The 13035-nt window shown below is 37.0% G+C and overlaps 1 protein-coding gene across 1 annotated transcript in view; it reads left to right on the plus strand.

The window, feature by feature from the left end:
- Window positions 1–3059: 3059 nt before the first annotated feature.
- The window catches only part of LAMA2 (laminin, alpha 2), a 283511-nt gene continuing 273535 nt past the window's right edge, over window positions 3060–13035 (plus strand). The window contains exons 1-3 of the mRNA XM_009999216.1: window positions 3060–3138; window positions 3537–3707; window positions 7831–7943. Coding sequence (XP_009997518.1) covers window positions 3060–3138; window positions 3537–3707; window positions 7831–7943 — 363 coding nt within the window. The remainder of the gene's footprint in view (window positions 3139–3536; window positions 3708–7830; window positions 7944–13035) is intronic.

Below are 13035 nucleotides of genomic sequence, written 5' to 3' on the forward strand. Positions count from 1 at the left end.
TTTGGTTTTTGTTTTTTATTTTTTTTCCTCAAGCTGTTTCTGTTCACACCATCATCATTCATTCTGTAGAGAGATGAACAGCTTTCTTGATTACCCTTGCATAGTAAACTACTTTAAAGAATGTGATTAATTTTTGTGTTGCTTTCTTTTGATAGTTTAATCACCAGTCAATAATAAACAAACTGTATTTTGGGCTTCCATGCTCTAAAAGCCCTGTGGAATATGTTCCATGCTTAAAAACCGAAGCAGAAAGATGACCACACGCCTTTCATAGGTGAGAATCTGAGGCTGTGTTTTTCTCTGAATGCAACAGAAGTTTGTTGAAAAACAGAAATTGAATCCAAGCTGCTAAAACCACTGTCTAATTACGAGCCAATCTTTTCTACCTATTTCTTGTATCCAAGTGGTAGATTTTTGGTATTTTTTAAAGGTAGAAATGACTGCCTATATGTTTTTTGCCAGTGACACAAAGGAGGGAAAAGACTGATGTAGGTGGCAGTAGAAGGGAGTAGAATTTCTCTGCTTGCACTTAAGCTACATGAAATAGAGACAATGTGTTTCTGACTCAGAGGTATTTTACCCAGTCTTTGCACTGGAGCAAATGATTACTGAAGGTATTTGGCACTAAAGAAGGAATTGCTGTCTGTAATTATAGCAGATTGTGGGTTTGGAAGTATTTCATAACAGGATGCCCATAGAATTCAAGGTGGGGTATATAACAAAAAAAATTCTATAATTTAGTGAGAAATTTAATTTTAATATACACAAAGCTAGTATACGAATTTAAAAGCATTTATTCTGTATCATTATCATAATGAAAAATAAGGTAAAACTATCTTGAAAAATGAAGTGTGGTGTCTTGAGCTCTCTTACCTTTTTTCTCAGGATTTATGGTTGGGAATCTTAGAAAGGGTAAACAGTATAAACTAGCATAATGAACGTTCACATTTTATTTCATATTCAAAGCCTAAGTAAAGGATTCAAGAAATTGCATTAATCTTCTGTATTGCTAGAATCTCATGCCTATGTTGTGAAAGTATTACATATATCAATTGCTACAAAGCAATGTGAACAGTATTGCTTCCTCCATTCCATCAGCCTTGCAGATCAAAGGTTCTTTAAAAGCAGAGCCTTATTTTGGGCCATGCAAAGCAGTACTATAGAATCACAGAGTATCTCGAGTTCTAAGGGACCCTTAAGGATCATTGAGACCAACTCCCTGCTCCTCACAGACAAATGTTAGTATATAAAAAAAATTCAAATATGTAGTTCTTACTTGTAGTTTTTAACTTGTTAAAATTCTAGGCCTGGGGAATTAATCAACACCACATATGAAGTGCTGGGTGCAGTGCAGGAACAATTTGTACATCTCTTGCTCTCTGCCAGTCAGATCCATCCCTCTGATCCTGCAGTGTGATGCACTTCTTTGTGAGATGCTGGGATCTTGACATGATCTCGTTGGTGAAACACCCAGTACTGGCTTTGGTGTCTGTATTTGCGCTCATAAATAGCAAGGCTATTTTGATCGTTTTGCCCTAAGCTGCTCTGTACATAAAAGAGGTTACCTGAAGAGTGAAATTATGTTCTAATTGATGAGTTCTTTAAGTACTCTTCATTTACTTACATCTTTTACTTTAAAAATTCAAGTTAAAACTTAGAACATTTGTATGATTTTGTGTATAGACATATAATGTGTAATATTTTTGCAGCTGTATTAATTTGGAGGTTTTTGCCTGCGCTTTTTCAGCTGTTCCACTGCTTTTTGAAGGTTTTATTCTCCTGATGCCATCTACTGCAATTCCTTGCCTGTAGGACTATTCTGTCCTTTTTATGAGCTTCTCTTTGGAGAGAATAAAACACTTAACTCCAAACCTAATGCCAGACTCTGTTAAGACTAAATGTTTGCTGGCTTTTACACTATTAACTTTGTGCATCCTAACAAGACAGTAATGAGGCTCTAAGTCAACATAGGAAGTTCCACAGCTATTAAATCATCTACTCAGCTAATGCTTACACAGGTATTACTATGTGATCCCACTGTAGAAGGCAGTAAATATCTCTGAATACATTGAATAAAAATACAAGAACAACTATAGATTTTAAAATGTGAATAAACATGCTGTAATCTCTACAGAAGCAGCAAGCTGCACAATCAATAAAACCTCAACTATAGGTTGACTACACAAATTGGAGAGCTTAGTAACTAATGGGTTGCATTGCTCAAGCAGTATGTTTAACATGGTTTTAAAGTGAGTCTGAAAGTCACTAACACACTATGTCAGAGGACAGCTGTACCGTGACCACCTGGGCTTGGTAATTAAATGGCATACAGGTTAATTGCATAGACAAGCAGAAGGCTAAAGTCAGAGAACTGAAAGGAGTCAGTTGAATAGTGTTGTCCATCTGCAGAGGAGGGAAAGGAAAGCCATTATAAAGGGAACTCTATCAGTGTACAATAACTGCAGGCTCAGTTTTGATTAAAGCTTTATTTAAAGTTTGTAATAAGACAGTAGGTTTAGAAACTGAATGAATTGTAGAAAGGTGGGTTTGGGGCCAGTGGAAATTGTCATAAAATGATCCCAATTTATACCTGATTATTTTTATTTTTATTTTTTTATGTTTTGGTTTAGCCAGCAGCCATGTCAAATTACACTTTTGAGGATGAAAAACTGATTGCTTTCATGTGAGAGGCTAATGTATATATCCAACATAAACTATCACTGTCTCCATGGATCAGTTTTATCACGGCTCAAAGGTTTTGATCAGTACTTAGTGGGAAGGAGAGTAACCCACCTTAATGATTGTTCTTGATGCGGTTTATAATTTTTATAGCTTACTGCTACATAGAACTCAGTTCAGCAGAGCACTCAGACATTTGCTTAAGTGCTGTGTGGAATGAGAATGGTATCACTCAGCATGTGCACCTGGCATGTCTGCTGCCATAAAAGATAGAATGTTGCATATATTAGCTGCTTCTTGAGGAAAGGGAAAGCACACATGACAAATGCTATTCAAGTTGCTGTATGAATTACTTATCTCCTCTTATGACAGGGGTGACTATGAGATTCCCAATCAGAATAATAATAGAGTGTAATACAAGTGATGCAGTCTGTGGAGGAAAAGCCTTCCCATGGAGATGTAAGCAGAAAAGAATACTGAAGACTTTTCATAGGTAATTTACATACAAAGATTCAGTGTCCAGTGGGGTAGGAACAGAAGGTCTGATCATGAAAAAATAATTTTACGATGTTCTGTGTTTTTCCATGCTTTACTTTTTCCTTTGGCATCTTGCTGTTGTTCAGGATAAAACCATGGGGTGCTCATTTGAATTTTAGAAGGGAATGAGGAGGAAAACATCAGCATAATGGTTTAATTCCAACTTCAAAACCAAAGTTTGTTGGTACCTTTCTGTGCTTCATAACTTCCATAGTTGTTGAAAACTATTCCATTTCCTTTAATGTCATAAAAGGTGTTATGTGCATTTATATTTCACCTTTGTTGTTTTTGTTGATGATTTTATCTTCTTGTGTTTGCAGGGTTGTTTCCTGCAGTGCTGAACCTGGCCACGAATGCTCTCATCACAACCAATGCTACCTGTGGAGAAAAGGGTCGGGAAATGTACTGCAAACTTGTTGAACATGTACCTGGACAGCCTGCAAGGAACCCTCAGTGCCGTATTTGTGATCAAAGGAGCAGGGTTCCACATCGTATGTGTGCCATTTTCATTCTGTTCCTTTAAAAAGATTTTTTTCCCCCCAAGTTTGTAGATAATTGGCAAAAAAACCCTGTAGGTCACTGGCCCCATTGCTATGAAATTCCTGTCTCTTTAAATGGGATTACCCATCTGTTTCATTGGTGTTTCAAATTCAGTGTGTTATATATACTCCTCAAATTGAACATGCTGATTCAAATCCTTAAACTGGAACACCTGACTTCAGATTTTGAAATATTATCTACAGCTATTGTTGAATTCCCTTGTTATATGCTGATCATGAGATAAAACCAGATGTCTTTTAACTGCATGTGGATTTTGAATGTTTTGCCCAATCTAAACAGCATCTGAAATTTCAGTTTACGGCCAACTAATTTTATTTTATTGTGTTTGGGGGTATTTTTCTTCTGTGATTGATGTTAATTCAGTTTCACTGAGCCAGCAAAAAGAAGATAAGATAATGGAGCACTGATTGGTTTAAATAATCAATATTAAAATTGATCTTTGCCACACTGGTTTAAGACTACCCAGAAGCAGAATATGTTTTTAATTATAAATTTATCATCATCTGCTTCAGAGATGCATGTTTCAAATAGTTGGGAAGATAAGAAGACAATTTCTTAGTCAAGTTATACAAGATTAATTTCATGTGACCTTGCAGTGAAATATGTGAATAGCATTAACACTGTTAGAATTTTGTGGCTAAATTCACTCTGTAGATGGTAGAGGGTGTAGAGATATTTAAAACACCTTTTGATGGAACAGCTAAAATGTGGGAAGAAACACCACCACAGAAACACAGAAACAATTTCTCCTTTTTTTTTTTTCAGTTGTTTCACTCTAAAACCTAGCTCAGATTATTTACACCTCAATAAAGCAAATTTAAGCATGTGCTTAAAACAACAGGGGAAAAAATCCACAACATTTAATCTGACTACTAGTTCTAGACAAGATATATGTCTGTACCTTTCCAGACAGAAGCTGTTTTAGTTTCCCCTTAGAAACTTCCTTCTCAGACCACTCTTCCGAGAGTTATTTTACCCATTATGAAGTCTTCTCCTGATAGCTAATCTGCACCTTCCTTGCAGAAATTCATATTAACTTTTTCCAGATTTCACTAAATACAAGGAAGGGATTATTCCCCTTTTCTTTATATACGTCATTTACTTAGTTGAGGACTGATGGTATTGCTCCTCTCTCTCATTTCTAGACTAAGCTGTTTTCTTTCCTTCTCTTCATAGGTGGTATTTTCTAGAACTCTTTACCTGTGCAAACTGCAGTTCTCTGAATTCTGTCTAGATGTTTTCATCTTCATTAAAATTCACCTGAGCTCTTACCAGCACTGCATAGAAATGCAGGTTTGCTTCAGAATGTACAAAATATATTCATGTTTCTGTGTTTTACTTGGATTATTTTCCCTTTTTAATGGCGTGACACCATGGAGAGATGCATAACCAGTTGTCCATTGTAACTCCTAGCTGCTTTCCTGCTAAATGGCTACCTATCCATTTGATCCACAACTTGTATTTGCAAAGCTAATTATAATTGCCCCAGTATAGACTACCTCATTTGTCTGAACACAGTTGCAACCTCTTTTTCTCCCCAAGATAATTGGCCAGTTTTGATGTCATTTTTAATTGTAATAAGTGCCACCTTCTGAGGAAAAGTCATATTTCTTTGTAGTGATATAAGCATTCATTACTGCATTTTATTAGTGGGTCTCACTCAGAGAAGATTTTGGGGGCTATAAAAAATTGTGCAGTTGATACTTTCTCTTTATCAATAGGTAGTAAGACACGCACATTTTACAGGTTTTTTTCTATATCAAGTTTGTTTAATTCAAAACCAAACCTAAGCCAGAGCTGGATTGCTTTGAACCCGTGTCCTGCCTATGATGTCAGATAGTATACACTAGTGTTTATACTTATATATAAATATATATATAAACCCCATCTGAATGATTTATATTTTTGTTTCCTATCACTCATACCCTCTTAAAAACTTGAATCTGCCCAGCTTCATAATATCTGGTCTTTTGTTGCCAACCACACCTCATTTTAAGGTTTTTAAATGTGCATTTGGCAGAAGGAAGTGCCTTATTTAAACAAAGATGGCTCATTAATAGGAGAACCATGTACAGTAACCAGACTTTAAGTGATCCCCCTGGAATGTGCAAGTCTGGAGTGCCTCCCCTTAATTACTGTAGTAGGAAATGAACACAAATTCCCTGGTTAATCACATGTAAGTCCAAATTAAAAAGCACAGTTTGATGGGCTCAAATAGGCTCACTCTGGAAGTTCTCCCCCTTGCCACCCATCAGGGAGATTGGTCCTTGAACTGCAGATGCAATCCAGACCCTCTTTCAAATATTATATTACTTTCCCTTCCCTTTTAAGTAGGCAAAATATGCCAGCAATTAATCAATGTTTTCAAATTAATTATGATTAAAATTTCATAATGGTGATTACAGGCAATTGTTGATTCATCTCCCAACTCTCCTTCTCATGATTTACCTTTATATCAATTTGAAGAGACCTACATCAAAATTTCCAGTTAAACAGCTTCTGTCGCAATCACCAAAGCTCTGAGTTTGATTTACAGAAGGTTTTTGCTAGGATTTATTTAAAGCCAAGGTTCGTGAAAATGATCACAGCTGTGAGAACTGACATGTAAAGCATGGGTGTGTTTTACTTTTCACTTCAATATAAAGGTAAAGCTACTAATAACATCACTTGCAGCACCAGTATTCTAACTTGCAAATGTTGGTGCCCACTAATGCTACTGAATAATCTGATACTTAAATGAATTTTTGGCATTTTCAATTTTGAGGGTTTATGCCTTCCCTCACTCCCACAAAGCTCTTTAATTGCATCTTTAAATATGTTCAGACATTCTGGCTTTCCTTAATGAGCTAGGACTCCTGTCCTCCACAGGTGGTAAATGTAGCAAGAAAACAGAGACCGAAAGTATCAATCTAGCTGATTCATTTAAATAATAATTAAAATAACAAGTAAATTAATAAGTTAATGAATTAATTATTTCCAATTCTAGAACTAGCTAGTAATGAAGCCTATTTCAGTTTTATATTGAAAACCTGTCAGTTTAGAAAGCCGTCCTTAATAAGAGGGGTAGGATTTCTCCTGTCTCATGTTCTTGCAGACAAAACCTGTAAAGAAGAAATCTACTGTATTTTAATTTCCCTTGGGTTATGGTTTCCCATAATTTACAGACATGCTGTAGGCCACTAGGGAGTTCAAAATACAGATCTTTGAACCTTTTAAAACTGAGGTGATGCTATTCTCCATTTCGCACTGGAGAGAAACACAAATTGACCTCAAAAAGTAAACTGGAAATGTTGAGTGCCATTTTTCTCAGTCTAAAAAACATTGAAATACTGTATAAATAAACTTCAATAGTTTAGAAGATCTTGAAATCTAGAAAGTATTCAATTCTGTAAACACATTCTTATCCCTGTTATTTGGGATTCATCTGGGATACTGCAGCAGAATAAATGTAGACATGAAAAGTAATGCATCTTGTACTTTGATGTTACAACCATCTTTATATGCATGTATGTGAGTCAGACGATTTTTCCAGTTGACAAATATATTCTGAATTTCTGAATCATTTCCTCTCTAATGATTTCTGAATTATTTCCTGAATTAATTCCATGTGTGCTTAGAAAAGTAAGTAACAGTATTATTTTAATCTGTTTTCCCTTCACACCGTATCTTGGGGTCTGCTTTGTTGTTTCTGTTGCAACATTTCATTACTTCACAGCACCTGAGACTTTCGAAGAGTGCAGAAATATTCATTTGATTTAGACGTCTGTATTTTATGTAGAATCAGGTAAGCTGGCAAGTGCATTTAGGTGTTCTGAGTCACCTTCTTGTGATCCTAACCAAATTAAGCAACTAACATTAGAGGAGTATTCCAGTAATAATAAGCATGACCTTGTCCCAAGTGTAAAAGAAAAAATAATATCCTGATTTTTGCTGTTTTTTTGTTGCTGCCTCATTGGTCCTGTAATTGTATTTAAGTATATATTTTAGACCAAAAAACATTTGAACCTCCTAATACTTTTGAAATATATGCATGTATTTCTGCTATTCTGACAGAACGACATCCAATAACAAATGCAATTGATGGCAAGAACACCTGGTGGCAAAGCCCTAGTATTCAGAATGGAATTGAATATCATTATGTGACCATTACATTGGACCTCCAACAGGTAGGCTTCTGTTTGTTTCTGCAAAGGCTTTCTTTCATACACAGCAGATGACCTGGAGTGTTTTCCTCTTTGCTCTTTGTTGCTTTTCTGTTTTGCAGGCACACTCAGCTTCTCCTGTTATTTTTTGGTGTTTTTATAGGTAATGCTGACTGACCCATTCATTGTAACATTATGTACCAAAATGGACAAAAATTAAAATAAATAAATATAGTATTATGAAGTTGCGTTTAAAAATATTTTAAATTTAACATTTTCAGTTGTTTTGTTTATTTTCATTATACCTTTTGGTTTGCCTCTTTAAAGAAAATTAAGAGACAGTTTCAAGGGAAAAAAATGTGCATGAATAACAGTTTATCATTAGAATACCATTATTTCTGGTTTCAGAAGCATAGTACTATACTATACAGTTAAATACACTAAAAATAGTTCAGCTGTTCTGGGTATTCGTGTGTATGTGGTGTGTTATTTTGAGGTAGAGTCTGGGTTACGGGAAGAATTTGGCTAACAACCTCCTTAAATAAATTGCCTCCTGTTAGTGGAATCTTGCGTGGCAGATGTAGCTATACAGAGTGCTTAAAATCTCTGGTCTGTGGCTGGCCCGTATTTGTCTGCATCTTGAATCATACCAGAAACCATAATGTTTTCCAGGTGTTAGGAAAAAAAGGGAAGGCCGTCTCTCTGGCTCGCTCAAGAGACATTACTCTTTCCAGCTCACCCTTCATTGTGATCTCTTCACTGAAATCTATTTTCTATTTCAGTGTATTATTATTGGTTTATTGGTTTCATTTAGAACCTGCCTGTCCTTATCTCTCTGTTTTCTCATTTAGCTGACTATCACCTAAAGAGGCTTGAATGAAGCATAGTTTGATAGAAAATAAAAGGAAAGGCATCTGTGTGCAGGGATACATGCAATTTTGTTGTAAGAGATCGAACTCAGTCTTAACTTATTCCAGGACTCAGAATTTCAGTAAGGTTTAACAAGGAGCAATGCTTGGATTTCTAGTTTTTGTATCTTATTTCTTATAAACCAACCACCATCCAAATGTTCTGATGGTAAAGTATCTTTATCCATGACATTGAAGTACTTGGAGGGCAGTAGTGTTAATCCCTCGAAGGGTCTTTGAGTCCTGGAAGAACTGTTAGCATTCTGGCTTTGAAGCCTTCATTGTTACTGGCAGAAACAATCCTACATCTGCATCTTTGACCTTATGTCTGCAAAAGCACTCATTGTGCATTTCTGTTTCAATCAGTAGAGCTAAACCCTATCATAGAAGTTTGAGTTTACGCTTCTGTGGTATTAGAAAGTTTTGGGTTTTTTTTGGTTTTGTCTTTTAAACTTCCAGAGTTATTAACTAGTTTGCCTTTACAGCAGAGGACTGTGCCTTTTTTTTAGTTATGATCTGTTAACATGTGAGTAGCTCTGATGTTAGAACTAAATAACAACCCTTGTTTTTCATCACCCTAGTCATTTTATTTATGTAATTGTTTAGGCCAGGTCTGCTAAGCTAGGGCTTTGCAAATTCTCTCTTTTTTTTTTTTTTTTTTTTTTTTTGTAGCCACATAAAAATGCTGTATACTGGTTAGCAATAACTAATAAACTGAAGTAGTAAAATATATTCAACTTTGGAAGAAGCCAAAAAATTATCTGTCAGGATGGGAAACATGCAGTATATTTTTCCCCTTTACTCCCAAATTTTGAGGTTCACTGTAATACTTATAAAGAGCTTTTATTGATAGTAGAGGGTGTTTTTAATTCATTAGTAGAGTAGAGGGGGAGAATCACCTCCCTTGAATCAAAAGAAGAGTGACCAGCAGATCAAGGGAGGTGATTCTACCCCTCTACTCTTCTCTTGTGAGACCCCTTCTGGAACCTCATGTTCAGTTCTGGAGCCCCCAACCTGAGAAGGATATGGAGCTCCTGGATCGAGTCCAGAGGAGGCCACAAAGATGATCAGAGGGCTGGAGCACCTCTCCTATGCAGATAGGCTGAGAGAGTTGGGGCTATTCAGCCTGGAGAAGAAAAGGCTTTGGGGAGACCTTATAGTGGCCTTCCAGTATTTGAAGGGGCTAAATGAAAGCTGTGGAGGGACTTTTTACACAGGCTTGTAACAAGAGGACAAGGGGCAATGAATGGATTTAAACTGGAAGAGAGGAGATTTAGGTTAGACATTAGGAAGAAATTCTTTAGTTTGAAGATGATGAGATTCTGGAACAGGTTGTGGATGCCTCATTCCTGGAAGTATTCAAGGCCAGGTTGGATGGGGATCTAAGCAACCTGATCTAGTGGGAGGTGTCCATGCAGGGGGGTTGGATCTAGATCATCTTTAAGGTCCTTTCCAGCACAAATCATTCTGTGATTCTATGATAAATTATGTTTGAAATTTGTACCTCATCTATTGCAAAAATATGAGCTAAAAACTGAAGATCTTTGCTAATTTGCTCTTAACTCTTCGCATTTCTAGACTTTTTAGCCATTTTGACAATCACTATCTTGTCTATATCACAACAATATTATGGAACACCACTTGCAGCTGTACTTGTGAAATTTTTTTACAGTGCTTTTCATTCAGCAATTGCATAGGTTAAAATATTAATATATATATATATATTTGGAAGTCACTCACATGAATTTAAATGGAGGTTAAAATTAAGAGGTTGAGCTACTCTGGTTACTGAAAGTGGAATTGCAGATCCAGATTTGGCAGGGTATGGTCATTGGTCTGCTAGGCTGTTGCATGTATGAAGCACTCACAAATTACCAAGAGAAGGTCTCTCCTGTTCTGCTTCTCTCACTCCTGCTGGTTGTGTAGGGTGTGTGGATTTCACCTTAAAAGCAGTGGGCAGCTCAAGTGCAGTTCTTAGTAGGACAGAAAATAAGTATTTTCTTCAAGAAGTACAGAGAAGCTAGTTGGCAAAACAGAAATGGCTGGACTTCCAGGAGAACATATTCCCTGTACTGTTGCTATACCAAACCCTCAGTTGGTTTAATTTCACAGTGATGTGAAAGAGTAGTAGAACATCTTTGAAGAAAATTGGCAATGAACAGGAAAATTATTTTGCAGTTGAGGTGAAGTGGTTTCTGATTTCTACACACTTTTTAACAAATTCACTGCTGTTTTGGGGAACAAGGACACTGACAATACCCTTTGATGTTGCTAAGATACTTGCACCAGAAGCATATTTACATGGGTCTTGTGGGGTTTTTTACTACACATATTATATTTTTTTAAATGGTGATGGAATATTTTATGTGACTTGTAAATGTGTGAAACTCAAGTGGACCCAGATTTAATGTTCTGGCAGAAAAACTTACAGACTTAATAAGTGTGCATTTGTTGTCTGAGACTGTGAAGGATCATTTAATGTCCAGGTAATCCTTTTCAGACATATTTCTAAAGAAATAAATTAAAAAAAAAAAAAAAAAAAAGAAAGAAAAGAAAAAGTAATTGACACTCCTTAGAGCCTCGTAAGATCTCATAAAGAAGTGCACCTTATAAGGTGCAAGAGCAAGAATAACTGATTAAGTTTTGTAGTTGATTTCTCTATAAAACAATTGCAGTTCATCAGTTTGAAGCTTCTTAAATTCTGATAGTGTCCAGCTTTCACCTTGTCTTTTCATCCTGCCCCTGCCATCCTTCTGTAGGTCAGGAGCAAGTAGTCTAAAAAATAGTGTTTTGATTTCATCAGAAATCACTTCTCCTGAAGGATATATCAGTACTTTTTAGAATATAAGTTTTTAGATCCGTGGACTTTACTATTTGATCAGTATGTTATATATTATACTTTGGGTAGTGGCATTTCTGAAACTATATAGACAATTGAATAAGTGGAACTAGGAGAAAAATGATTGACTTGCTCAGAAGCATTTGAGAAACTTTTACAAAAAACAGACAGCAATATTCTGCTAATGCTAAATTAATTATTTTGTGATTCCGTATTTGGTTTTGAATGGTTTCATTGTTCTTTCATTCACTTTAATACCCATGAGCAGAAGCACACAGACACACATGCATAGTGCACAAACATGTATCCTGTATCCTTAGTAAGGATAATGCCAGGAAGAGGAAAAGAATGACAAAACTGAGTGTGTATTTTACTTTCTCTACAAAAAACTGTACAACTAAGTGACTCTGTGGCAAAAGACAGACATGAGAGAACTAAGAAACTGTGAGAAGATGAATAGAAAGGTTCAGGCTGGGATAGGAAAAGAGCAGGATGGGACTTAGACTAGTGTTGTAAAGCTCGGTGTGGCAATATGTGAGAAGAGCTGAAAAGGCAGGGAAAAAATCCCCTCATATCACTGAAGGGAAACAGAATCTGTCTGTGCAAAGTTACCACCAAATTGAAAAAAATACTATTAGGGAGGAAGAGTCCTATGGAAAGTACATATACACTCCTTGTTGTTATAGGCAGGACAGCTACAGACATCAGAAATAATATATAATAAATTTCTGAAAGTAGTTGTCACGATCCGTGACCTATTATATCTCCTTATTGGAGTGTATTAACTTATCAGGATTTGCTGAGAGATCCACACGTGGGTATCGCCTCACACAGAGGATACAGGAACTTATGTCCCGACTTTTTTGAGTGAATAACCTGCTCAGTGCTTACTAATATTTCTAACAACAGCAAGGTTTATTGTGGGGAAAACAAAGCAATTTGGGGCAGGAGGTTCAAAAGGAGTGATTACAACACATTAAACATATATGGGTACACCTTAGTTACACATCTTATTCACGTGAGGGAAGCAGAGGGGAGGGATTTGCCCGAATGGCTGGATTATATTTTCCCCTATAAGCTGGGGTAGCCGGAATTGTCTCACCACACGGCAGTGCAGGTAGGATGAGCTGGGTAGCAAAGAAGCTGCGGGCACTCCAAGCGCAGGTCGCCCCCCCCCGTGGCTGCGGCTCCGGGGACCGTAGGCGTGACGAGCGGTTCCAGGACTTTGGGACCGGGGCTTTGGCAGCTGCAGCTGCGACGAATGGCTCCGGGACTTTGGGAGACGGCGCGGCGGGCAGGCGGCGCGGCGAGCGGGCAGGCAGCGAGCGGCTCTGCAGCAGGGCAGCTCCCAGCAGCGGGGACGGGCGGC

This window comes from Chaetura pelagica, unplaced genomic scaffold (assembly GCF_000747805.2).
Source record: "Chaetura pelagica isolate M959 unplaced genomic scaffold, ChaPel_1.0 scaffold90, whole genome shotgun sequence".
NCBI classification, from domain to species: Eukaryota; Metazoa; Chordata; class Aves; order Apodiformes; family Apodidae; genus Chaetura; species Chaetura pelagica.